At 45.8% G+C, this 27,881-nt stretch overlaps 1 protein-coding gene and 1 long non-coding RNA gene across 3 annotated transcripts; both read right to left on the bottom strand.

The window, feature by feature from the left end:
• Positions 1–38: 38 nt before the first annotated feature.
• Positions 39–27,078, bottom strand: LOC117774035 (bone morphogenetic protein receptor type-2-like). Of its 2 annotated transcripts, none has more exons than XM_034606083.1 (13): positions 26,139–27,078; positions 16,704–16,889; positions 15,507–15,686; positions 11,859–11,966; positions 11,583–11,674; positions 8,241–8,471; positions 5,854–5,968; positions 4,522–4,682; positions 4,232–4,379; positions 3,820–3,956; positions 3,497–3,669; positions 2,089–3,410; positions 39–1,925 (listed from the first exon to the last, which is right to left on the bottom strand). In XM_034606083.1, exons 1-13 carry the CDS (start codon positions 26,227–26,229, stop codon positions 1,675–1,677), a joined length of 3,195 nt encoding a protein of 1,064 aa, XP_034461974.1. In that variant the 5' UTR covers positions 26,230–27,078; the 3' UTR covers positions 39–1,674. The 2 variants fall into 2 exon arrangements, with proteins under 2 accessions (XP_034461974.1, XP_034461966.1); XM_034606075.1 differs by having other exon boundaries at positions 39–1,928; positions 26,139–27,077.
• LOC117775184 lies at positions 8,472–11,570 on the bottom strand. Its single transcript, XR_004616209.1, has 2 exons — positions 9,136–11,570; positions 8,472–9,081 (listed from the first exon to the last, which is right to left on the bottom strand). It is a non-coding gene; the product is annotated as an uncharacterized LOC117775184 (long non-coding RNA).
• Positions 27,079–27,881: the final 803 nt, after the last annotated feature.

Raw genomic sequence — 27,881 nt, 5'->3', positions numbered from 1 at the left:
AGGCCCAAATGAGACGCGTCGTTAAAAGACATAACCAAGAGTTATTTCATACATTTATTGAGATTTTTTTTCTTCCATATTGACTTGAAAATGTTTACAGAAACTGTACCGAGCATACGCATAGCAATGGAATCAAAGGCCATGTCCATTGAATGCACAACATAATTCCATAAAAATGATGCAAATATCAATGTAATACACATACATGATTGTTTTTTTTCATACAAATTACAGGTTACAAAAACATAAATGAGATCTTTTCAATATGCCCTGAAGCAGCTGCTGAAAACACAGAGGGTACGACGACGTTTCAGCACGTCTGTACAGCGCGAGCGGCCCCGACGGTTCTAACGCTTGCTGATGGTAGGGAAACACGACACGTGCACATTCACGCGCACACTCACTGAAATCATTCGAACATGAAAAGGATGAAGACGACGAGAAGCAGAAATAATATCCAGCGTGCTTCGGAGGGGTTTGGTTATTTTTCTTCTTTTTATATATATTTATATATATATAGACTAGTTTCTGATTTCCAACAGAGTTCAAAGAACAGAATCTGGGCCTTCTAGTGTTTCTGGTCTTTTGTGTCACACACAGCAGTCACACAGTGAGGTCAGGTGATAGTGGTGCAGCGACCGACTCAGCCACTGTAACAGATCGCTCCGTGGATTTGATTTGAATGATTGTAGTGTTTTAAAAAGACCCCGGAGTTTGAGCCATTCCTGGTGAAATTGTGCAAGCAGAGAAGTTCCACGAGAAAAGAAAGATAAAAAAACACTTTCCACTCTGCTGGGATCGCTTGTTAGTGTTTGTGCCCCCTAAAGAGAGTCCAGAGAAAGAGAAGAGGATTGTCGTCCATTTTCTCCTCTCGAGTGAGGGGGGGGGGGGGGTGATAGTGTCTGGTGGATTGTTTGCAAAAAAACGATTGTGACTATTCATAAGTGCAACAGAGATTAAACATATTAAAATAACAACGGGATAAAACCAAAGTAATGGAAGCAATAAAAACATCGAAAGCATCTAAAAGCTACATCCTATTGCACAAGTAAAAATTATGATACAAAACAAATGGAGACAGTCAAAGAGGACAAAAATTGGTATTGCATACAAATCAAGGAAATTAAAATTAAACAAAGTTAAAGTAGTGTGTTGCGTCTTTTAAGACCGTCAATTCATTTACTGAGCCCACTCTTGTTACAGCAAAAGTACGAGAGAGCGAACGCTCAACGTGCTGATTGTTTGTCATCGCCTTTTTTAAGTTTAAAGACCACTTCTTGGTGTGGTCGCAACAGACAGGATTTCTAAACACTGATTTTAATTGGTTCAAAGTGCACATAGAGAGAAAGAGGGAAAGAAAATCCGTTCAAAACATTGCTATGCTCATGAGGACGAAACATGAAACAAACCGACAAAGATGGAGATTAATAAAAACGCAGGAACAGAAGCGGATGAGAACGCTGCATAGCTGGATTCCATTTAAAGCAATGCCATCATTAGAAAGACACACAGGAGCGAGACAAACCTAATTACTGTACACGATCAGACTCGACTCTTCACACGACACTCCATAGCTTCCTCTTGCTGATTCAGAGCCCGCGGCTCAACAGAGAGAAACCAAACCGCTCTGTTTGTTCTTTTTTTTTTCTTTCAGTATTGTCAGAGGGTCCGAGTTCACACATGCGTGTCGCTGGGCTCGCTGGCCAAGCTCCCTCCCCGCAGGTAGATAGCCGAGCTGGACTTGGGCCGGTTCTGACTGTGGCCTTGACCGTGGGCGGAGCCGTTGTTGTTGACCTCCGGCCCCCTGGTGTCTGTGGAGATGACCCACGTGGTGGGCCGCCACTTCTTCAGAGAATAAGGTGTTTTGACGCGCTTCTTAATCTTATCGCCTGTGCCCAAGGCTCCGTCTGGCTGTAACAAGCCTGCTTCTGGAAAACAGGAAGGAACAGAGATCAGTGACCTGGGGCCACTTTTCACACCAGGGTACATGAAACATAAAGTGATACCAGTCATGTGAGGAGCAGATAAGTGTCCTGAGCTGCTATTAGACATGTGCTGAGGTCTGGAGGTGTGGGTGTGTGGAGTCACCTAGTGAGGCCAGGTCCTGTGTTGTGAAGGACAGGTCCAGGGAGTTGGGTCTCTCAGGCCTGCGGGCTCTGGGCTGCCGGAGCAGGGCCTCCCCTCTCATGATGACAGGTGCTTCCTCCACGGCAACAGACCCGGAGCCCAAGCTTTCTCCTTGGGGCCCCGTGGTTTCCCTGCTTCCTCCTTCTCCGCTCCCGCCCTCCTCCCCTCCATCGCTCTCTCCTCCACTCTCACCTTCCCCCTGGCCCTGGCCGGTGTTGCTGTTGTTGTTGTTGGTGTTGGGCCGCGCAGAGCGGAGGGCGGCGACGCTCGAGGACGCGTCTCTCAGATCGGGCTGCTCTCGCTCTCGGCTCAGAAGTGGCTCGTGTTCGTCTGGGCTGGCTGTGATGACGCCGAGGCTCAGGCGACTGTCGTCCGACCTCAGGGCTCCGGAGCCATTCTGAGTTACGCCGGATCCTCCAAAACCGGTCGCTCCGCCTGCAGCCATGGACGAGCTGGCATGACCATTGGCGGCGCCGTTAACGCTACCGTTGACATGCGTGTCTCGTAGAGCGGGTATGTTGTTTGTGCCTGGGCCCCGATGAGCCTCTACAGTTGTGTTTGTGCCTGTTACTGCACCAATGTTCAGCTTCGCTCCCTCCACCTGCCGCAGGTTGGACTTCCCGGAGCGTCCAAACTTGAACCTGAGTGAAGATGACGACGACTCCTTCTTCGTGGGCTTGGTGCGCAGGGGCAGGCTGGACGGCCTCTTGGGCAGGTTCTGCTGTTTAGGCAGGGGGAAGATGGTGGTGGGCATGGGGGCAGCAGTGTCTGACGTGCCCGAGGCCTCAGTCGCCATCTTGATGAGAGGATAAAGAAGGCTGGAGCTCCCGGGGCTCAGTGGGTCCGGTGAGCAGAACTGCTTCTGCGAGTGCTCCATCAGATTCTCGTCCGAGCTCTCCTTCAGGTTCTTGTCCACCTCTTTTGGGTCAAGCTTGGTGGTTTCCAGGTCTTCCTGTGTCAGGTGGAGGCAGACAGGGACTATAGGGACCCCTGCCGGTCCCTCGGTCTCAGAGATTATGGTGGTGGTGGTCGTGGAGGCTGAGGGGCTTCCTCTCAGACCCATGCTGGTGCTGCTGCCCTCTGGGCTGGGCAGACGGGCGTTGGCTTGCTGCTGGCGCTCCTGATTGATGGAGTTCCTGTTTCTCTCCCCGCTCCCGGCCACGGCTCGGCCACTCAAAGAGCCAGTGGTGTCGGTCTGCGTGTTCTTGGCCACACCCTCATTCTCTTCGATGTAGGTGGATGGGTGGTCTGTGTACGGGCCGGACTTTGGCGTCATACGATTTCTGAAAAACAAACCAAAAAACCATCAGAAACATCAAACCTTGGAATGATGAACGTAGAATCACAGCATGAGCAGATGTGTGCTTACCTCTCATTGTGTAGAGTGGTGGACATGGGGTTGAGTGTGGGGCTCACAGACTTGGAGCGGTCCCATATGAGGAGCAGCTCTGCCAGTCGTTCCTCCGCACACTGCGCTGTGAGGCGGGCCTCGGCATCCTGGTCCCAGCAGTCCTCCATCGTCTCTTTCAGGGAGCGGACCGCCTGACGAGAGACGCAGTGTTAAAGGACTATTATGGTTTATTTCAAGCTAGTGAGAAATGAGCCACTGTGCTAACTTACAGGGCTTCAAACTTCAGAATCTGTTATCTTAACTCCTCTTTCTCTCTCTCTCTCACTCTCACACACATTTACCAAACTGTTCTCTTTCCAGGCTTCAGGGAATTTAGGCCGTTGCTTCTCCCTGGATACCAGGACCTGCATGTCCTCGAACGTTGGGTGGTTCCCTGCCTCTGCCTGAAAAGCCATCTGGTACTCTGGCACAGACTCTCCTGGAGGCAGGACAGGACGGGGAGAGGAAGGATGTGTCTTAGATATCTTTCCATGCAGCAGAAATATAGATTTTTTTGTTTCTGAATGTGCATTTTTATTCTCAATAAACAAAAGCTTCTGTCTGCTGAAAGCCTGTTATTTGCAGTCTGCTGTACGTGGCGTGGGAGAGGCCCAGTCTTGTGTTGTTTGTGACAATGATGGTCATAAAAATGTGATGCATGTCTGTTACAGGCAACAAAATCGACTCCAAACAGCTTGTGTCTGTCGTTCTCACCGGGGAAAAGGTCAGTGCATCTCATGAAGGTCTCCCAGTAGACCAGGCCCAGGGCGTACATATCCACCTGCTTCAGCGCCGACTCGCAGTCCCTCAGGTTCACCGCTCCCTCCAGCACCTCCGGAGCCATGTAGCGGATTGTCCCTACCTGGTGCCATGCAGAATAACTGGAGGTGTTAAGACACTACAAACCCAAAACAAGCTGTCCTCCTGCGGTGTCTTGTTTTGGTGAGGACCAGATGACATACAGGGTTCCCTGTGATACCAAAATAACACTGTGGTACACTCACCTCACTTATAGCAGTGTTTTCCTCCTCGCCGTGACGCGCCGGCCTGTTTCCAGTCAGCTTCATGGACAGGCCGAAATCGATGATGACGCATGTGCCGTCCATTTTCACCAGAATATTCCGGCTGTTGAGGTCCCTGTGGGACACCGCTGGCTTGTACAAGTCTTGATGGATGAAGAAGGAGAATGATCAGGAGACGACAAGTGGGCTAATTTATCATAAATTAAACATTTAAGCCCGTGCATCACTACAAAATGTTCCCTACAGTGCATCAAGGCCATTTTGTGGTGTTTGCTAACGAATGATAACATCCAGAAAATCCTCATATTGCTTTCCATTCTCCCTCATTACTCATTGTTCACCACAGCAAGCTGAATTGTCAACAGACACTCTAAACCCACTAATCTAATCTGTAACAATGGGATTAAGACCATATCACAGTGGCCTCCGTCTGCAGTATCTTATCGTCCAGCAGAGGGTGCAGTAGGTGAGGGCGTCTGGAAGTTGAGGCAGTCGCCACAGTTTTCTGCCACTGATGTGCAGGAAGAGTGGGGGAGGATGGCGGCTGTACCAAAGCCCAAGAGATTCTGCTGTTAGCAGCGACACGCAGGGCCAACAAACACCAGCCCCCTCTCTTTCTCCTCTGTCACTTCTACACTCCGTCCCTCACTTTAAACTTGCAGGAGAGGAAGTTGGGAGCTGGAGACCCCTGCTTTTAATGGACATGCTTATATACAGAATAATCCCTATTCCTTCAGCAGGCTATGTTTTACACTCTTCTGAGCCTGTTTGATGTGTATCTGTCCTGATGAAGGCAAAGCAGGAGCAGGGCCGCGTGCGAGCGCTGAGCCTGAGCTTTGGTGAAGTGAAAAGAAAACGAACAGTGGAGGTTTGGTTCAGTTGTCACTTCTCCATCCGAAGACGCGTTTCACAGAGCCGCAGGAATATTCACATGCGATCTGAATCCCTATCTCGCCTTCCTTCCCCCGACTTTGTCCCTCTCTCCGTTTTTCACTCTCTCTGGGCCTAGCTTGAGGCCAGTCTATAAATACCCATGGCTGGGCGTGGACGCAGTGTGTGTGAGTGTGTGTTTGTCAAAATGCAGGGATGCGAGGTGCTCCAAGCCAAACAGACCCACGTGGAGCTGCAGTGTGCCGCTAGTAAGAAGGCTCAGTGAGGCAGGGGGACGGAATAGGGTGAGTAATACACTCACACACTATTTAAAGCCTCTCTAAATAATCTCAGCTAACTGAGCTAAAGACACAAAAAAACGCTCAATTCTTCAGCTTTTTGTTTCCATGGCGCTTGCAGGGGTTCATACGTCCTCCAGCTCACCTCCTTTGAAGAGCTCCGTGTGCAGGTACGCTAGGCCACGGGTGACGGAGTGAGCGAGCCTGCAGCTGCTGATCCAGTCGTTGGTCTGGACGCCCAGGTAGCGATTCAGTGAGCCCTGAGGAAGACATGAGGGAAGGAGATGAGAGATAAGAGAGAGGGGCAGAGGAGACGGACAAGAATATGGAATAACTCAGTCAGCAGGAAACAACATTCTGCATCAGGTCACACTTATAAAGGGAAAATTGGCTTATTAAAGACTAACTAAGCGCTACGTGCACAGCAGGTCAGTCGCCACTGACTGGTCAACATTGGTTTAATAAGCTGCTGTTCATACAGCTTCGGCCAACACCTTTCTGGTGTTCCTGTTTCAAGCCTGACAAGAGATTAGGTTCACAATATATCTTGTAGCTTTAAAAGGCTGCTGACCGTGTGAGTGGACCCCCCAGAGGAGGGGGCAGAGATCTACAATAAAGCTGACTTAGAGAATATTTCACTGCCAGTAAAGACCTTGGACCTGCCCTGAGTTGTGATGCTTTTGCAGGAGAAAAACATTAAATGTGAAATGATGGCGTGAGAACTTGTCATAAAGATGTTGTCATATGAGGTCAGGGTTTAACTGGTGATTAAAGGCGCAGTGCAGAGAGGGTCGGTAACATCAGGACTACCCTCACATATCATGAGCTTACAAAAAAAATCTAATTTTGAGAAACATCAACTGTCGGAGAAAACAATTATGGTGAGAAGAATGTGAGTCAAAGAGGAATCAACTCGCTACAGTAACTCAGTCAGCTGACGGGTGGCCGCTGGGAGAGCGAGCTGTGTACAGACGTCCAACCGAACAAGAATTTTGGGGAGCAGCCAAACACGGTTATATTGTCAGACGAGTATGGGAGGATGAGAAAATTGCAGTTCGCAAAATATGTGACGGATAACTTCAGGACATATCTCTCACTTCATCTAAGAGCAGATCTGTTTCACTTCTTTCCTGTTTATGTCTGAGTGAAAAACAACAACCCGTGTTGTGATGCTCATTTTAAACCCTGGAGGAGCATCAACAAGTCTGCAGAAATGTTTAGCAGAAATCCTACTGCTTCTAAATTATTTACTTGCTCAGTTACTTCCATCAGCCATGATTATTGGCTGGGCTCTGACACACAAACTAACCAAAAGTATACAGATACATGTGCATACACATACACATTAGATCTGGTCGTTTTAAATAAATGATATCGTCATTTACTTGAATGCATTATGTGTCCCAGTCCCCTGGCCTGGCTTGCACTGCGTTCCCATGACAATGTGTATTAGAGTAATGGTTACGACGCATAATAGGCTCCTTTCATGGGCTGGCCGGGGTAATTATGAGGCTGAAGGCTTGGAAAGCAAACATATTCAGTTCTGAGGTACAGCCATTTTAATATTGAAGGGTTCCTCCATGCCGCTGTCAGTGTTGACATTTTCGTTCAGCTGCATGTTTATTTATCGTTGGAAAAAGCTGAGATGATTATACTTTTTATTTATGATGATTCTGCTCTGTCTGTCTTTGATTTTTTTTTCAGGTCTGTAAACTGCAGGAGCAGGAAAAAGGTGACGTGTACCTCTTCAGTGCAGAAATGGCATTCGATCAATTGTTAAGACAAGTCGCAATTCATTTTGATAATTACTCTTGTCAGTTATATAACACCCATGATAAATGTTAACAGTTTTTTCTTTTGTATTGTTGTAAATGAATTGTCTTTGGGCTGTTGATCAAACGAGATGTCATCTTGAGCTCTGGGATATTTATGGAGGGCATTTTTCAGTGGTTTCTGACAGTTTCTAGCCGATGCGCTGAGAAATCAAATAGTTTCAGACTTAATATTCAATAAAACTGATATTTCTGCCACATTGCAATGGTTGCTGCACTGACAGCACATTTAAAATATACACTTAACACACATTGTGCCGTGTAAACTCAGAGATCACTGCTCGCTCTCCTGCAGCAGCATCAGAGCTGGATTCGATTACTGATAACGCTAACGCAGCATTTCCCTACCGACGCATCAGACACCGATGGCAATCACTCATGAGACGACACGGCACCGTGGCCATTTCTTTTTGTTAAAGATAAGTTTGAAATATTGCAGGAACAAGGATGAAAAGAGTTCCGGCAACTGATTATCTGCAGTGTGTCCTGCAGTGGAGCGAGGGGATGCTGGGAGAATAACCAAGGATAACCTCATCAATTCTATAGGGCCTGAAACCTTAAGGATTAGAACAGCTAAAACCAAAGGAGAGAGAGAGAGAGAAGGGGTTGGTCTCCGTTGAACACACACACACACACACACACACACACACACACACACACACACTTCAGATTTAAACCTCCATACAGCCCGAGTACTCACATGTGGGTAGTAGTCCATGACCAGCAGGTATTCTGTGCGTCCTTCTGGGCCGGTGCGCTCATCTGCGGCCACAAACCGAGCGATGTTGTCGTGCTCCAGCAGCGGCAGCCGATAGATGGAGCATTCGTTCAGGAAGTTCTGACGGTTGGCCGCGGTGAACACCTTCACGGCGACCGGCCGCTCGTCCAGAGAGCCACAGTACACTGTACCGTACCTGCCACGTCCAATCAGCTGAAACAACAGTCGTGGGGGGAGGGGGAGGAGACTATTAACACACTTCTTTCTTTAGCACTTGCTTGACTCATAAAAAACATCCAGAATAAAGTGATAATTCTGTTCCTTCGAGCTATTTGGACACAGACAGATTGTTTTACAGATTAAAAGAAGCAAAAGAAGGAGTGGTACAAACATAAATAAAGACAAACAAGCAGGCAGAGGGGAGTGAGGGAATAAACTAAATTACAAACAGCAGGCAAACAGCAGGGTTAAACAGTTAAAATGGCATTAAGTCAGTTCCAAATCATTCAATTAGTGTCCTGAATTAGCCGAGCACAGCGTGACATTAGGGTCAAAACATTCTGCTTGAAAAGTCGTCTGCAAGGGAGCAAGACATGAATCCAGGAGTGCGTTTGTATCTGTGTGACTTCCGCCCGCACGTCTGGCTGTAAAACACACTGTGAAAGGACTGGACGGCTGTTTTGTCTGCGAGTAGGTCTCGCTGGCACCTCCCCTCCCCCCACGTCCCGCTGCAATGAGTTTGATGTGAAAGAACGTGCGCCTGCATTCGATAAGGCACAAGGACGCCGTTCTGAATACAAGTCCTGCCTGAAAGGACATTGCTCTCTGCGCTCTGGTCTGAAACGCAGTCAATAGATGTCAAAAGAGGGGGGAAAACATCTCTGTCTTCTCTGTAGCTGCATCATCACGTTCAGTGCCGCTCCGTCTCGTCAGGATGCGCAGCAGACGCCTCATTTTCGGAGTCAGGCAGCTTCTCACGTAGAACACATCAAACCACGCCATTCACATTTCAGATGTGTAGCTAATATTCAAACCAGCCTTTTTGTTTTTGAAAGCATACCACAGCTCTTAGGCTCTTTCCTGCCTTCCTGTCACTGTCTTCGCCTTGTTTGAGGATGAAAAGAAACTTGCAGAGACTTGAAAACTTGCATGTGACAGATAAGACAACACAGTGTTTACTTCTGATGTTGTCGGAAATGTTCCTGTTGTGTAACTGAAAGCACAGATCTCTGATCCTCGGTAAAAAACGTACGTCGAGCATTTTGGCAATTTAAAAAGACGAGATGGTATAAATGTGTTCATTTTGGAGATTTGGGAAAAACAATATCCGGGCAATCGGTGCCCTTAAAACCTTCAGTTGTCCATAAATCCTTGAAATCATTTCCTCGTGTCAGACCGTGCGTCGCCGTCGATTTAAGGCACCTTTAAACGGCACGACAGGCCTGTAAGTTTAAATGTCACGCTGTGCGAGATGGGTCTAATAAAATGTGTCATGCTGTGCAATATCAAGGTGTATGAGAGGACACGCACTCCCTGCCTCGACACCACTCTTATATTTTGGAACAGAGAGGTTTTCTTCTTTGCCAGAGTTGCATTGATTTCCTCTTCCACCTGTTTCATTTTTGCCTGAACTTAATGGAAACTAGAATTGCTCTCACAGAATATCAGCAAGTGTTCCTGCATCAATTCATGTTGGGCTCTGTGTGATTGTTTTGTAGAAATGAGTCAGGGCAGCAATCACATTGTGAGAATATTGTTGCATTAATAGAGAGGAGATGGGATTTCGTCTGTATCCGTACATTGTAGATGGGGGGGGGGGGGGGGGGGGGGAGGTTGCCCTGCTTTCGAAACCAGGACAATGATCCAAAGAGGAATTCAACATCCACCATTAACAACAAGCTTTTGGATCAGCCCTCACAAGGCCACCTGACTTGAATATCACTGAAGATCAGAGGGTAGATTTTAAACTCGCTGTGTGTGCAAAACAAACTCCAGATATTGCAGAACTCGAGGTCACCTACAAGCGAAAGTGGGCGAAAGTGGCTGCAAAAAGTCTTTACAAGCTATTCTTCTGAACATTTCTAAAGTAGCCATTTGCATCGGTTTCCATTTTACGTAAAATGTATCTGTTAAGTCTCACACTTTGTCCGAACACAGACTGTGTTGCCACAGTTGCATTTCACAAATCTCTACAAAAGACGTGTTGAGTGCAAAGCTTGACCTGTAGTCCACATGGACACGGTTATAAGAATAAGACCTAGATTGAAAAATACCACACATTCTTCTTCTAATGAATTTGCTTGTATAGCCTTTAATTGATTTGAGTCTTTCAACTGCAGAAAATATATCACCTTGTACAAGGCAGTTTGATCTGTAATAACTCAATAACTGAAAAAAAGTTTTTGTTATAGAAAAGTTCAATCTCCTGTGGCAGCGTTTATTTCTCCTGTTTGTCTTTGAATCCCTGCTTTCACTGCCATTGTGGCTGAATATCATCCCCACTCCATTGACTTCCCATCACAACTTGATGCTCGACCACTTCCATATCGGGTTTTCAGGATCCTGTATCAGGGTAAGCAAATTCCTATTTCGGTGCGCCCGGATCTGTCACTTAATGCGTCCTGCCTCGATCGGGTGATAAAGTCACATTGAAAACGACAAACGTAACCGTAAACCCTGATGTATTTGGGGTGTATTTTCTGCCTGTGTGCCTTTGGTTTCTCCTTTCTGTTTGTAACTCCTGTATCCCTCCATGACACACTACACTCCCTGTGTGTGGAGATGCTGCAGCCAGTGAGAACATGACAAGCCTGCACCGATGATACAAGCTATCATGTGCTAATAGCAGGCGAGCCCACAGGCATTCGAGGAATAAAAGATGCAATCAGCCCTGATGACTTAAAGCCATTTTCACATAACTACATGTACATCACTACTAGTACCACTAAGAAGCAGTAATGTACTGCTAAAAAAAAGTACATTGCAAAGTAAGTGCAGCGTCTAGACTCCCAAAATAAAGAAGAAACTAGCGTTTCCATCACTGCCGATCGAAGCCGGAGCAAAAGAAAACAACCTGCGTTTACTGCAGAGTCATTTGACCCTGGAGTTAAAGCCAATTCTATCCATTCCCATTGCAGACAAAAGGCAGATGTTAGTGTTAGTGGGTTCTTAGACCGGTGGGAAAGGGGCTTTATTTGTCTTTTTCCTTGGCCAGAAGACAAAATGAGTCAGTTGATTAACGGAGGACTGTTGAGCACAAAGATAAAAAATATATTTCAAGCTGGAGAAAGAAAAGGAGCGAGACAGACCAGTGTGGACACTGACCTCCAGTAGTTTGAGATTGTCTAGGTCCAGAGAACTCTCGGAGCCAGCAGCCTCCATCATATTCAGGTTGTGCAGACCTTGCTTACCACCTCCTGTTAACATAGAAACAAACTGTTCAGCATTCAGGGATAAAGCAACACTCGAAGATACATTTAAACAAAAGATCAGCACTGATTCCATTTGTTGAATTAATTATAATTCTGCCGAAAAACATTTAAACAGCCTTGAATAATGAATGTGTGCTCTTCCTCACAGCGTGGCACCATGGCAACTCACCGTGCATCATGCGGTAACCAAAGAAGGCTGCTACAGCAACCACAGCCATCACGGAGACTGTTGCCAGGGCGATAATTACCATCTCTTCGTAGCGCAGTGTGCGGGGGTCTACAAGGGGGGGGGGGAACACATCAGAAACAAAGCACAAATCAAAGTGGGACCTTTATGGAGGAGGAGCAAATGGAGGAATCCGTGCGCTGGACTTTGATTAGTGATCAGGAGCAAGAGGAACACCGTGTTCCACAGCTCCGTGTTCCCAGTTCATTAGGTACACCTGTAAAGTCCGATGCCATCGTGTACAACACATGTGAAATACACCCGTGTGTCACTGGAAGTCTGTAAGTTCCTATTGAAACGGGGACGTTATAGGATTAAAGTTAGGTAGAAACATTATTTATAAGACGCTGGTAAGAGATTGTTAAACTGTGTGTGAATGAGTGAATGTGACATTTGGTTTTATAGTTTATATTGTTATTTCAAAAACACTTGGCCTTCCCTCTTTACCACGCCGGCATGTTTATCACCATTACACAACCGGCAAACTTGGAATAATCAACAGTTACGGCCTGAAGTCTTCAAACATTTCTGCATGTCCCAGAATGTGGAATTCAGTCTCTACTGATTCAGAAACTTCCTCAGATTATTATAAAAAATCCTCTTGGCCAATGGCTCACCTACATTATATTATATTCTAAACATATTGTTGGAATTTCATTGTTGGAGTCTGTGGGGTCCTGTTCTGTTTGTATTGTGCTTTGGGAAATTCATGATTATTAGTAAAAAAATTAAATAATGCAACACATTTATTGGACCCCAGGGAAACAACAGAGTTGGTTTTGTGAGTAACCTTGAATGTAAATAGAATGTTTGTTTGTTTACAAGGAGCCTCTTGGCTTTTTTATCTCCATTTACACATGTTGTTACTGTGTGTTACTTGTGTTTTTAACCACTTTTGCATTTTAGATCTCAATGTATTCAGCATATAAACCATTTTTGAGGTCGGAATCTGTCTCTGAAAGAATTTCTGCATGTGACTGAAGACTTTGAATCGACCGGCAAGTACAGTCGGTTGTATTTCTTTTCCTTCCCAGATAGCGGGTCAATAATAGTAGACAGCGCCGGCACATTTGAGCGTCTTGGGTATGCCAGTATGTGTGTTTGCAGATGAACAGGCATGCTGTGAACCGCATGAAGGGAAAAGAAAAACATCAATTATGCCAAACAACCATGAAGCATGGCCAGCAGACTGGAAAGCAGCGCAGGAAGACAGAGAGGGAGGATGTGTGGGAAGCGAACGGAGAGAGCAAAAAGGGAGAAACAAAAAGAGAAGCAGAACACGGGAGAGCTGGTTCGATCAATGTGGCTGCAGGAGCAGATAGGAGCAGTTAGCTGGGGTGGCTGCAGTTTCGGCTGTCTGGTACTTGTGATTAATGCGACTGCATCAGCTTTAGGGCTATTCTAGAGAGACACGCACCATAAATATACCAACACTTCCTCTCGTATACTGCTACTCTATATTCTGCACAAGTCCAGAGCAGCTGCACAGATACATACACAAACGCTCTCCTGCATCCGTTACATCAGCCAACACGCTGGTGCTGCCGTGAGATACCAGCGTTATCAATAATTGATGGCTCCGAGCACCTCAGGGTGGCTTTGACTGACATATAAGCATGAGCCTGCATGCACACGCACACACTCTGACACACACATGGGGTTGACGAGGCTCCCCTCAAACGCCAAGGTCGTGTAGTTCATAATCAACAGGAGGTTTGTACAGGAAGCCGTCTGACAAACACACGCCGACATGCCCGGACACACACGAGGAAGGTGTTTACAATCGTCGCACTAGTAAAGATAATGTCTGCTTTTAGATCGCCAGCAAAATCTTATCTTAGATATTCACAGTAACATCAAGTCCAAGATGTGCAAAGTGCTTTAAGCAAGATTATAAGGAAATTGTACTTAACATGGGTATTTCCATGTGTTTGCCTGTGAGTGTGTTAGTCTGTAGCATTACACAATCACTACTCAGCCGATTTTCATGACGAGAGTGAGACATGACCGAAGGAAGAAGGCACTGAAGTTTGGTGTGGATCCAATCAGGAGGTATGTGCTCTACTGAGGGCCATTCTAGTTCTTCATATCATCATTATTTCAGAATCCAGATTAAGATTTTATGTATAAAACAAGAGATGGTCTAATAAATTAGAAAAATAAGGCTATTCCTTTTAAATTCTTCTTGGGGGGAGAAGGAAAATGCATCTAACATGTTTCTAGACGTCAAAGACAGACAGGGTGTTTTTATTGTGATTTCTCTTTGTTCACTATGTCGTCAAAAGTCGTCATCTGTGATTCTTGGCTTAAGATCACTCCAACCAGGTGACTCAAACCTTCTCCGACTTCTAATGATACCGGCACCAATCTGCCCGGGCGCGTCAGGACTTAACACTCAAGCAAAAACAAACAACAACAACAACAACAGAATTTGGAGTTATAAAAGCTCAAACTTGAATCTTACTGATTAATCAACTATCCTTCTAACACCAAATGGTTATTTTCGACTAACTTTCTCCTGCCTAGGTCTCGTCATCTGTCTACTCAGTGGAACAGTCACCGACACGCCCGCAGACAGGCAGATAGAGCAGACGCCTCGTAATCCGTGGAATGCGGAGAGACGACATGGATGGTAGAGTGTGTGTATGTGTTTATATGTAGGCAGGAGAGATGAGGAACTGCTGCCGCCGCCGCTGTTCTCCCTCCTCCTCCCACCACCACCACCACCAACGCCGCCGCCGTCGTCACCACACACATTGCTTTCATTCACAGCTAAACCTTAAGAGGAAGGAACAATTAACAATACATCTGCTTGCCTTGTTTCACACCTAACAACTCCCTGAAACACACAACAGACGGGCGCTGCTGCAAAAGGAATCAACCACACACTGGCCTTTATAAGATCGACTCTGTACCAGAGTGAGGACACTGAAAATGTAATCAGCTAATCGGTATGAGAATGCAAACCAATTCATCCTCGCAGTTGTCGGTGTCTATAACGGGCGGTGATCAGGAGGCTCAGTTCTAAGCCTTGTGGCTGAATGATTAGGCAGAGGAGGGGGAGGAAGAGGAGGAGGAAGAGCAGGAGTGAGAAAGTGGCAGTACGTAGGTGCAGGTACAGATGATTTCAAACATCCATTCATTCTTTCCTGCTAATAGCTTTGTGGTTCACAACTGTGGGGGCATGAAAGTCTTCCATTCTCTCTCTTGTTCAACATTTCATTCCCTGATTGTATAACAGATTCTCTCTGGTTCTTCTATTGAATCTAAAAACACCTCTTTGAGTCCACTTAATTCTGAAAAAAGCAGAATGTAATACCATCATACAAGCAGTCTAAATTCATTTCTTAGCCCACACAGATTTTCAATTTAAGAAATCAACCTTCTCATTATCCTAAAATTCCTCTTGGGTTAATTTCAGTTTTTTAAAGAACGGTCAGCATAAACTACATGAATACACAAGAAATACATTTTAAATATCTAAACCATAAAAGAAAAACATGATCATAAAGTAATCTTGGAGAGTGAAACTCCAAGATGAGCGTGTATCTAACGTTAGATAATGAGAGGTGTACTAAAGCGTGTGCTTACAGAGGGGCTGGGCTGTGGTGGGGCTGGGCATCGGGAAGTCCTCGGTGAAATTGACGTTGCACATGTCGCTCCCGCAGCAGCAGAAGTGGTAGGTCCCATTCTGGATCTGCGGGGGGAGGTTGGTCACCACGCAGCGGTCGTCGCGGCAGGCCTGGTTGTCACCGAGGTGGGTCCAGCATCCTGAAGACGGGGGGGGGGGGGGGGGGGGGCAGAGGTTGAGAGATGATGGGGGCAGAGTCAGTGCCATTACTGGGCTTCTCATTTTTTGATTTTAGCGGCTGAATGATTCGTTATTTGATGCTATGAAAACATGGGGAGCTTGAATGATTCACAGCTGACTCACGATTGGTCGGAACTGGCTGAATGTCAGTATTAGAATAACACAAATTCTAAGAATATCCCAATGACGCTTTTGTCAGAAAATAAGACACCAGCTTTATAAACACAGCTAAGTTGTCAAGTTCTTTGAAATTGACGTCAAGCTGTTAAAACATTCGTCAGTGCCACATTAAAGCCCTGGAGCAAAGGGAAGTACTATTTTTGACTGCCCTATTTTTCATATGCAAATCTCCTAAAATCTCTCAATGGTTTGTTGTAATCAAAAACAGGTGATATGTCTAATATCATCTCAGTGTTATCTGTGTTCCCTTTGGAAGGAGCTGCTGCTGCTGAGTGTGTAAACAGGAGAGGATATTTATTGTAGCTCCAGGGACTTGTGTATCCTTCCTGTTAAACTATAGCATGTGTGTATATCCCCGACAGGAAAACGAGTTTGCTCACAGACATTTTTGACTCTTTCAAAGCACTCAAAACTTAATCGGTGAGCAATTTTCCAGCCGTGGTGTCGAGCTGCATAAAGGAAATATTTGTATTTAAAAGTTTAACTAACGACTGGAGCTAATGACTTTATCTGCACATTACTTTCTCATTGAATCATTCCGACCGTGTCAGAAAGGATCAGACGAGGAAGAGCAGCAAATTCCAGCCCTGGAGAAGCTGGAGCCATCAAATGTTTGGCATTCTAACTCGTGAAATGACTTGGCAATCATCACTTATTAGTTTCCTGTACTTATAAATTAATTACACACACTATACATGTAGCATTAAAACATTAAAAACAAAAAAGAGAGCAGCGTGAAAACTTAACAGCTCCTTTGTGCATTTTGATGTAGAACTGTAGACACTCTCCTATCGTACCTTGTTTGACCAGCCGCACTTCGCCTGGAGGACTTTTCTCCCACAAGCCAAAGCAGTGGCCGCCCTTGGCACATCGGATGGTTGTGTTCTCCGGGGAGACCCGACCTTCGCCCCCCGCCACTCGATCTACCCCCAACTGCTGCTGCTGGTCCGTGAAGGCACACTCCCTCTCTTCGCCCTGCGCCGCTGTGAAGAAGAGTCAAGAGACAGGTTGGAGCTGAGTCAAAGCTCATTTTTAACAAAAACAGGAATCGAGTGTGGAATGTAAATGTGATGACAAGAGGCCAGCATGCCTCTCGAGATGGGGAGAGTTTTTGAGTTTGTGGTTATGAGCAGCATGAGGAGCGAGGAGAGAAGAAAAAAGAGATGTCCATTAATTTGCGCTGTTTCATCACATCTCTATCGATTGTTTTCTCATTCCACAGAGACAGTGACTCTTAATATGCACATTTTTGGATGAAAATCTTCAGCCAGATGTTGATGTAAATTTAAAGTCCCTCATATCAGCCTTCACATAACAAACCACAAGCACATACACACATATTTACACATTAGAATTTGATAAAAAAAAACATCCATGTGCATTTCTAGTGTGTTAAACAGATTGATGCTGTGTCTGTCTACACAGGAAGGATTCACAGATGAAAAATAGCCGACTCTGCTGCCTCTCACAAACCAAAAGATCAATACAAATACCAATTTAAACTGTAGCCTGAAGGACACAACACATAGAGGCGCGGAGGAGAAGTGGACCTAATGGCGCAAAACTACTCTCATTAAAACATACAGAAAGATGTCATAAAAACTTCACAAGTTCAAGCTCTCATCTCGTTCTGTACGACTTGAAATAATCCATAACCCAGGGTCAAAGTTTGTTTTCCATGTTGGGTTTACAGGAAGTACGGAGGAACTGCAGAGGATGTCAAATTGTGTTCTGAAGAGAAAAGCCAGTTGTGAAATGGACAGTTTGATGGTCTGAGGGAGAGACAGAGACCCGCGCCAGGAAGAAATAGTTAACGCCAACGTCAGTGTGTGTGTGTGTGTACATGACGTGCGTTGTGGGTCATTTCAGATAAGGGAAACATGACGTGCCAGTTTGTTTCCCTTACTCCCAGCTCCTCCCTTTCCTCCATCCGGGAAGGGAAGGGGGTTGAGGGTGGAGAGTCTGCTTTGGAGAGGTGGGGGGGAGAGGAGAGCGGCTGTGCTCTGCCCAAGGTCAAGCTCGCCTGTGTGGGCAGAGCGTGACGCGATGGAGTGGTAGCTCTGCCGGGCACAGAGCCAGCGTTCCTCCTCTGCTCCCATCTGCGGATGAAGCCATCAACCCCGGTGTACTGTGGGTCTCGGCTGCCCTCGACCCGTGGGCCTTTTTCTGCCCACCGCGCTGCTCGTCTGACTTTGCCCACACAGGGAGGCGTGCGGTGTACATGCAGAGTGGGAAACGAGTTCAGACTGAGGGTTAAATATGTGGTGGAATTTTATTTTGATGAGGGAACTGAATTTCAATGAGCTGCCGACTCCACTGCCAGGGTTAGCGGTTAGATTCCCAGTGGGGCAGATCATCCTTTGCATGCCTTTTTTTCTCTCAGCACATTAACAAGCTCTGGGTTAACGTGACCAACAAATGGTTTACATACATTTGCTAAACTGTATCAGCCATCATACGTGTGGAGAGATTCTACTATAATTCCAACGATCTATCAAAAGAAACCTCATAAAAAAAACTTGTACTAACCCGACTACATCCATGAAATGAAAGACACAAAAAAAGCATTAGTGTTTCCATTTTAGCCCAAAGCAAACTTTAGCTCTTAGCTTGGAAGATGTAGAAAATAACTGATCTCAGAGAACCAAGACTTTCCCCAAAACGAGCACCACGATGATGGCCACACATTCATTCATATTTTATCAATCTTTTCTGTGTTACAGGGGGAAGATCAGCTCGGATTAGAGTTCGGCAGCTGATGGAGCATTTAAAAAGGAAATCTGGCCAAAAAACAGTGCAGAGATGTACAGATGTTTTTGGGTAATACTGGAAAACAAATCAAATTTGCACTGACGAATCTATAACAGACCAGCCTGTCACGTCAATCAATTAATATTGACTGCTGGATATTGATTTTTCTTTTCAAACAATTTCTAATGGGTGAAACATTCTTTCATTGTAGAGCTGTGTGCAACGCATTGATTCTCCCAGCGCTGCTTTATTCAGTGTTTTATTGGATTTAATCACAGGGTCCATTTGTTGTGGAGAGGAGGAGACCTAACCCGGAGAGAATGACTGCAGTGAGGACAATGGTGGTGAATCCAACGCTATTTCACAACATCTTCAAACGCTGTCTTTTGATATCACTTTGACGGAAAGACCCCTGTTGGCAGAAATTGTGTAATTAAGTTAAATACCACCCAGAATGTATACAAAAGCACAAATAGCTCAATTCTGACTCTGTTATCTTTCTAAACTGAACATGTACTTCTTTGATACAATATTATATGAGAAGATCATCCAACAAAAAGCCTTTGACTTATTATTTGGGTATTATAAATTTCAAATAAAGAGACACTCAGCTCATTCCTTGGCTTTCACACTCAACACATTTTAAAAATATTGAATCGCTGCCAGATCAAACAAGATGCAGGGCCAAACAAAAAACTAGCCTCAACAATAATCTTGTTCAAATTTGCTTCCTTTCTAAGTATTGAAACCCAGGGATTGGGGGGTGTGGGTGGGGTGGAAGTGAGGACTTGAGTTGTCGAGGAGGAACAAACGAACATAAAGGAACAATAGAAGGAAGTGCAGAGCCAGTGACAACACCCATAGACAGGATTGGGAGAATAGATCCATAGAGCAGAGTATCTCCTTTCGCCGTACAACAACATCAATTATTAATATTTTCACTGGAACTCAACTGGGTGAAATGAAAACCTTCATAATAAAAATGCAGATAAAGGGCGTTCGTTCTATCTAGAAATTGATTTGGAGTTTGTATTCACAACTTTTTTGCTTTTGCATTTCATTGTCATAAAGGAAAAGGTTATTTCAGTTCATTTTTGCTGCATTAATATAACACAAAAAGCCAATCCCTGTATATAATCACTACTAGGGGTGTAGTATGTATCAAGCATTGTGGTAATAAGCTTTTAGTTTCAAACTTTATCCTCCACTTAGTCTCGTGTCACCTAAGGCTGAGCACGGTGCCAAGAAACATGTCTACAATCCCCCTAACCCTTCACCCCCCGCACGACTTCAACCCGTGACCGGCTGTCTGACTGAAATAACATTATGACACACTGACTGACGTGCAACAGTGTAATAGTTTCATTGTGCAGGCACGGGTGCACATAACAAGCGTGCATGAGATAAATGGATAGCCCAGAGTGATCACACAGCAGCTTCTATAATTCCCATTTCCTCCTGATTCTTTGCCAAAATAGGGGGCTATTCACTCTCTGGCATATATCTATTGAATTTAGCAGCTCAATACACTGAACAGAAAGGAGAACAGTGCAGCATGGGATGGATCTCAAACCTCAGGGAACCAGGCTCTACTCATTTGCAGTCTGAACCATGGGAGTGTTCCTGTCGTCAGGTTTCATCGATGTGTGTCTGCAGCTCTGCACAACACTGGTTGTTGGTTCTCTGACTAAACTCTGTGTTTTCTTGTTGGATTCCGGTCTCTGCATTTTATCTCTGATTGGCCGCGGCAGGCTCTGTCCCTGGTTCTGCTCTGTAGAGCTCGCTGAGTGAGCCTGGCTTCCACTGCAGTATTGGATTGTGGGTCAGAGTATGCAGGCAAGGCCAGTGGAGTGAGGCAGATGAGGGAGAGAGAGGGAGAGAGAGGGAGAGAGAGGGAGGGGGTAGTCATATCAAAAGGCTTCGGAGTAGTTTTTTTGTTCCGAGCCTGTTCATTGGATGATGGCGGGCACTGCTTAGTATTTACCCATGGCCCAGTTATTTGCTAATCCCCCCCCCCCCCCCCCCCAATTGGCCTTCAGTGCACCCTCCCGCCCCCTCAAACTACCTCCTTCCCCTCAGCCTCGCTGCTAAAAAACAACAGCGATCTAATCTGGCTCTCTCCTTCCTACTGCCAAGGCCCACGGGAGCGATGCAACACACGGCGGTCTGGGACTTGATTAGAAGTCCCCCAGTGCACTGATGTGTCGCCTGTCGTCTCCCCACAACTGGTTCCGGGTTCACATCCAAGAGTAGAGACAGAAACAGAGGGTGGGTGGGGGAGGGAGGGAGGAGAAAAAAAAGGAGAGCAGCTCTTGACCAAAGGCTGAAACGTGTTTGATGCACCCGTGCACGCCTCATCTCTGCTGCAGGCCTGCATAGACTGTCCGCAGCCACTGTAGTATACACGCTGTGCTCTCTTGCTTGGGCAACAACAGCCACTGCCGTTAAACTGCCATGAAGAGAATCTGCAATGTTAATTAAAAATGAGGGCTATTAATTAAAGACCTGCTTCTCTCTGGGTGCTGCTGGTTACTTTTTCGGACGCCCCTCACCCTGAGACCCTGGTGCCGTCATGCATGGTGGATGTGTGCACAGCCAAAACATTTACCAACTCCAAAGAGGCGCGACCGGCCCATGTGCAGTGGTTGTGTTTTGGTTACACTCAACCTGCTGCACACCGGCAGCCATCAGAGGCAGATACGGGCCTTATCGTGCCTGCTGCTGTTTGGGTGCCTGCTTGTTGCTGAGGTGGGATGGATGGGATTCAAGGGTATTTGCTGACACCCCCAATTTTCAAAGTCCCCTGGTTGAATTTAAAGATTGGGAGGGGGGGGCAAGTGGGCTTTAATCTATCCCATCTGTTGCCCTGGGTCTGCCAACCTTACCCCACCACCCCACCCCCTAAAAACACCACCATTCTGTCTGTGTCTGTCTGTGTCTGGTACAGTTATGCTAATCCTGCAGCTTATACAGCCCTCAAAGCTTAGAGGCCACCATTATTGACCATGATGCATTTATACCAAAGCCCGGCAGCCTCCCTCCTCCTCCTCTGTACCCTAACTTTCCTGAATATGTGATGAAAACACAAATGACATAGTGACCAAAGTGGTTTTTGCTATCACACCACGGGGGGTGTAATCTCAGATTATTTATGAACAAGCAAAAGTTTGGTTTTAGGCCGTGTCTGAATTTAGTCTTTGTTTATAACAACATCACTTCCTTGTTGAATATCGTAGCAGCCTTGATGGTTACATACTGGCTTGACAGGCTGATTTCCACTACACGCCCACCCACTCCATTGGAGGCCTGTGGTTGTCTGGTATGATAAGGTTTCACCTGTTCTGTGAGACCTGGCGATGACAAACTATGACCTCTTCTCTTTAGGATGAGATGAGCAATTTATCAGGAAGCAGACGAAGAGACAAATGTTCTGGCAACTACTCAAATTTCAAAATTCCAGTCTCTTAATTGTGAGATTTCATTATTTTCTTAGGTTATAGTAAAGAGAATATTATGAGGTTTTAGAGTTTGGACCAGACAAAACAAACCTGGAATCAGTATATGTCACGGACGTGTGGATCGTTACGCTGCAAATGTATACGGCTCTTATCCTATGTATGTTTTCACAATGTCAGGGTTGTTTGTACCGGTTTTGTTTTTTTGCAAAGTAAGTATTAAGATGAACCTGAGAAAAAAGCAATAATCCTAAAGTGTATTTGTATAACCTTTATCAAAGTGAGAGGTTTACAAAGTTCTTTCGAAAGATAAACTGAAAAATAGACCCAAAATAAGAAGGACTACACTTCTGCTGCCCTTCACCTTGTGTTCTGGGATGTCTCTTAAAATAAATGAATCATAGAACTGCCTCTTGTTCTGATGTGGACATAAACATTAGATAGAGCAGCTATAGTCACACATTTATCATCCCAGCTACGACACAAGATAAAAACAAAAATACTAGTAATTCGTACTTATATTCATGAAAATGAAAAAAGAAAACTATCTAGCAAAAACAGATGAGTCCATACTGTGAGCAGCATTTATTGCACACTCTAGACTTATTGTCTGTGCTTGTCAAGGAGAACACTTGGTGTTAATCATAGGCTGTCACTCTGAGTTACCATCTCAAGGCTGCACCTTTTGTTTTCTAAAACATCCCCTAATTTCTCCCTTTTGCCAAACCAGAAGGTCGACTGAACACTGTCCTATTGTATCTCCTCGCTTCGCTTCTACCTCCGTTCAGACCTCAAACCAAGGTACTGAGAGGAACAGACATTGATTTTTTTCATCTAATAGAGTACAAGGCTGGCTGTATTAGAGACCAAATGGCCTCCCAGCCCGCCTCCATTCCACCAATCATTGGCCTGTTTCTAGCTGCAGTCAGTGTCATCTCCTCTCGTGGAATAATGGATATCTCATGAAACATCTCACAATGTGCACCGAATGAAAAATATTATTGAATCAAAAGCGGTGTGGTGCTTTTACATCCTTCAGCCCTGCCAATTACTTCCTTACTTTACAGTTTGGATTGCATTTCTCCCATTGTGCAAATACCGAGCACACGTCTTCCCCTCGCCCATTTTTACTCTTACGCAGTGATCACCTGGTAGTTTTACAAATGATTTTAGAATTTTATATTTAACTCCTTTCACCCATTTACAATACCGTATGTTTACCTCCAAACAGGATGCTGCATGACAACCCAAAAAGACCATGATGCACTTGCAGCGGTTATGCATCTATATAATGTGGGCCACTGGGCTCTGGTTAACACATACGTTAACATCACATGTATGTTTTCACACATAATTAATGTATAAATGTAGTTTTAAGTCTCTGAATTTCTAGTAATCTACAAATATGCTGCTTTTCTGTTATTTCTATACAACCTGTCTTTTTAGATTGTTGGTCACGAAAATAAAAACACCACATTATTATCTGGAAACACTCCCGAGACATTAATTAATACCGAAGGGCATTTTCTGATATTTTATAGGCCAAATGATTTATCAAGGGAATAATAGTCCAATTAAAAGAGTAAGGCACCAATTTAGCTTTGCTCCCCTTGTTGTTGGACGATCAATGATCAATTTAATACCTGGCAACACACTTAAATGAATGATGCCAATGTGTTAATGCAGCCTACGGTGCATTAAGGATATATCTTGCACCCTCTCCGCACTGTTACAGCCAATGTTTTCCTTGCTTTTGAAACATCTCTGCTGCGATTTGCCCGTGAGCGAAGAAAATTCCTCTGCACATAAGTTATTCTGATTGATCCTGGTCCTCTTCAACCAACCTCGCCATTAAAAGATGATGAGATGCCGGGGCTGACAGCAGACTGCACCAAATTGTGTTGGTTCCAATCTACGCTGACAAACAGATGCGAAGGCATCAAGCACGAGTTTGTAATCTCAAGCCAATAACTTCACTTTTTGTTGAGCCGCTGATGTGACCGCAGAGCTGACATCTCGAAGAGCCCCCCCCTCCCTATACTCCCCGGGGCGGCTGGACGGAGACGGCACGGCTGTCCAACAGTGGGACTGTCAACGCCACAGCACGGGGCGTACGAGACACAGCTTCGGGGTTTGGGACAAGCAGAGCAAAAGAGCATTCCTTTTTATGCTATGGTCTAATTCTTCATCCTCTTTACACCCCCAAACCTCCAGCTCACCTGGGACAACAGTGAAAACATTATTGCAGGTTACTTGATAAAGACTTGGGGTAAATAAAAGCCCCAAACGAAAGGCACGACATAAGAATACCTGTGATAACACCACAGGTAGTGTGTGTGTGCCGGCTTGTGCCGTGTTTGGAAGCATTTCCACTCCAGACTTTGGAGCAGCAGGCGTACGCCCACACACCGATTAGTCACAGGGGACAGGGAGCGAAACGATGACCCAAGCTCAGCTGCAAACAGGTTAAACACGCGGCAGTTGGAATAAAATGAATGATAATTCAAAAAGGACGTTAGCCGTGGTAATGGGCAAGTCGAGGGAAGGGAATGATGGGACGGCAGCGATGTTCGAGGAGCCGAGAGAGAGAGAAAGCAAAGGGAATGGTGCAGGGTCAGAGAGACGACTAACAAGCTCCTGCAGGCTATTAGACCGCCTGCTTCCCCTCATCATCATTACGAGTCTCATCCCAGGGAACAGGCAGTGGGGTGTCTCTGCTTTGCATTCATGGAGCGGCAGCGTGGACCGAGTGCTTTGACTCCTGTCTCTTTACAGTCATTACGCCAACTAAGTCTGACGGCAGCCTGAATTTATTTTGCAACGCGCTGCGATTTGGATTTATTGGATGTTTACATGGCACGCTTGCATTTAAGTACCCATTAATCGTCCTAGTACTGACTGATTATTGAGCGAGTGTGTCAATCCGCTGCCAGTCAGCGGAGTCGTTAAACCACTCTGGACTCGTTTGCATGTCATATCCACAGGCCATGGTATTTCTGCAGTGAGGAATCTACCGTGTGGATGAGTTACATCTTTACGTTTTGCTGATTATAATGATTCCTACGTCACAGCATGAAAGCTCAATTCTTCAGAAGGCGCTTCATGAGATCCACTCTCTTTCTCTCTCCTGTCACCTTCCCTTCCAAGTGCTTCTCCTCCTCTCCCCCTCCTCTTCTCTTGTGGAAGGCCACATCGACAATCACCGTCCTTGCTTTTTGTCGTTTTATTAAAGTGGGAATTTTAAAAAACACTCTCTTAAAGGCAAGTGGTTTTTGCAAATCAGTACACGGCCACTCAGCATGCAGTAATGAGCCCTGGGTATTCAGACAGTTATCGTTGTGGGATGCTGATATGAACGTAAGGGAGGGGACCTGCAACAATAACACAGAAATGATTATACATTATTAAGAATAATGTGTTGACACAGGCCTCGGCGCCCACACACTCAGATGAGGAAACCAGGCTGCACACGACCACTTCTTCTCTCACACGCTGCCAAAGCCGGAGCCCTGGTGTTGAACTCCTATCACCTAAATTACCCCTCTTGTAAAATACCTTCCCTGTCTTCCCACACATTCCACCGCTGCCTCCCAGCATGCACCGCTCCTCCATCTCTGTGCAGCCCTGCCACTATCTTATCACGCTCAAGGTCTCCCAGAAGCCTGGCCTCAGCCCAGAGTCTTGAGCAGGGGGCACAACTTGGCAGACGGGGACTGCGGTATGTTTGGCAGTGTTTTTCCAGGCCTTTGTACACAGAGTGATTAAACAGGGAGCCAGGGGGGGGGCTCTCACTGCTCTATCTGTGTGTGATGAGCTCCTGCAGGCGAGGAGATGGAGGAGACGGATAAGTGTGTGATTGATGGACACCACGTTAGTGTCTGGTCCAGGCCCAATGAACCTGATGTGAGGGGGGGGGGGGATCAGAAAGGTTGCACGGACAAGCGGTTACGTGAACAGACCCAGAGAATTTATGAGAGGCACATTTTACCCATTTGGCATAAACGAGTTTACTAATCAGCCACTTACCAGCCACGGAGGTCAGGAGAATCGTCAGGCAGAAGCCGAATTTGGCGAGTGATTTCACGGTGATCCGGCCCGCAGCCATGACAGTAGACATCGGGCTGTGGGTCCGTGAGCTGCACAGGGTCCGGGTTTCCTCGCTTCTCCTCCGGTCAGCACTTTGATTTCTGCTCGATACCGTGATCTGCTCCTTCACGCGTGGAACAGCGCATTGAGAGCTGCTGCGCGAAAAGGGGGAAACGGCGCCGCTGCGTTGTTGTTGTCGTCGGGTCAAGCGGGTTCGTTTAACTAGCACTAACTAACCCGAACTAAAGTGAACTCAGCCGTGCTACCCGCTGCAGCCGGCGGAGACCAGCGGGGAGATTGACCGAGCGGCTAACTTGTTTCTCGGATCTGCCTCTTGCAGCGAGCCAGCGAGCAACGTCCATGTCTGCGTGCTAACATGCTAGCAGCCCCCGGGGGCGAGCGTCTGGAGCTGGGAAACTTGGGCAAAGAGGCGGAATATCCCAGAAATAACCAACGCGCCGCTGATCTATCTAAACACGCGACATTCTCAGATGCACACTTTCATTAAAAAGATCCGATCCCTCGACAGAAAAGACAGGAAGTCACCATTTAAACCTTAGCCAATTAGCTCGGTCAGGACCGCCACCGAAGCTAACGGCGTTAGCCGGATAGCTAGCCTGTGAGTTTGTCGCGTCCCATCACATTTCACGATCCGCAGGAGAAATGGTTCTCAGGAGGACCGCGCCTACGGTGAGATGCGGTGCTGGTTCCCCGAGGATGGAGCGCATTAGTCCGGGGAGGAGACGACGGGTCCTCGGCTGGGTCTCGTAGCTCCGCTGGGTAGGCAGACAGACAGGCAGGGCGGCGGGGAACGCCTCGTTTCCAGGCTTGTCTGGACCGCTCGTCTCCGGTGTCGGGTTGCTGAGCTGCTGGGGGGGTGGGGGGCGCTGCTGCACCGTCTGCAGGGGTGTCACAGCGCCACCGTGCCGCAGACTGTGCACACAACACCCCGCAGGAAAAAACATGTAGTTGAAAAACATGTAGTTGTGATCGTGCACTGAAGTGAGTCTGAAGGAGTAACGCGTGTTTGTGAAGAAGAAATGTGTGTATTCAGTAAAAAACACAAGGTATGGACTATATCCCTTAAATCCATTCATCCATCCATCCATCATATGTCTGCAACATGGATAAATATAGAAGTCCTTTAAGGCTAGTGTATTATTAATCATTAATAATTATCTATTAATTATAATTAAATATGATGAACTGTTCCAGACTCTCGAGTAAAAGGAGACAGAGCTTTAGAAATAAGAAAGAAAGACCCAGGGAGACCCAGGGAGACCCTGCCTGAGGAAACACCTTAAAGGAAACCAGCCTCAGGCTGGTTTCCTTTAAGTCAAAGCTAAAACTTACTTTTATCAAACTAATTCCCTGAAAGATATTTCTATTATTATCATCATCATCATCATCATCATCATTATTATTATTATTAGTAGTAGTACCTTTATTTGTATAGCAATTACACACTTACACAGTTACAAAGTGCATCACAGAATAACATTTATATATATTTGTACACTACAACTTTATTGTACCTGAGTATAATGACAGTAAAGATCTTTAAATCTTGAATCTTGAAAAGATAAAATTAAGACAGACGAGTACTAATTAGTAGTAGTACTTTAAATTACTCACATAAACACTGAATATTTATAATTTAAGATTCTTCTGTTGTTGCCATGT

Source organism: Hippoglossus hippoglossus, chromosome 2, assembly GCF_009819705.1.
Source record: "Hippoglossus hippoglossus isolate fHipHip1 chromosome 2, fHipHip1.pri, whole genome shotgun sequence".
NCBI classification, from domain to species: domain Eukaryota; kingdom Metazoa; phylum Chordata; class Actinopteri; order Pleuronectiformes; family Pleuronectidae; genus Hippoglossus; species Hippoglossus hippoglossus.
Note: the sequence above shows the minus strand (reverse complement) of the source record. Positions and strands in the feature narration are given on the sequence as shown.

What these genes read in the sequence shown, in the direction of transcription:
- LOC117774035 (XM_034606075.1), bottom strand. Translation starts at nt 26,229, where the DNA reads ATGTCTACTGTCATGGCTGCGGGCCGGATCACCGTGAAATCACTCGCC. An exon ending in TCATGGACTACTACCCACAT is followed by an intron (nt 5,969 to 8,240) that starts GTGAGTACTCGG and finishes TGTCTTCCTCAG; the next exon opens with GGCTCACTGAATCGCTACCT. An exon ending in CACGGAGCTCTTCAAAGGAG is followed by an intron (nt 4,683 to 5,853) that starts GTGAGCTGGAGG and finishes TCATCCATCAAG; the next exon opens with ACTTGTACAAGCCAGCGGTG.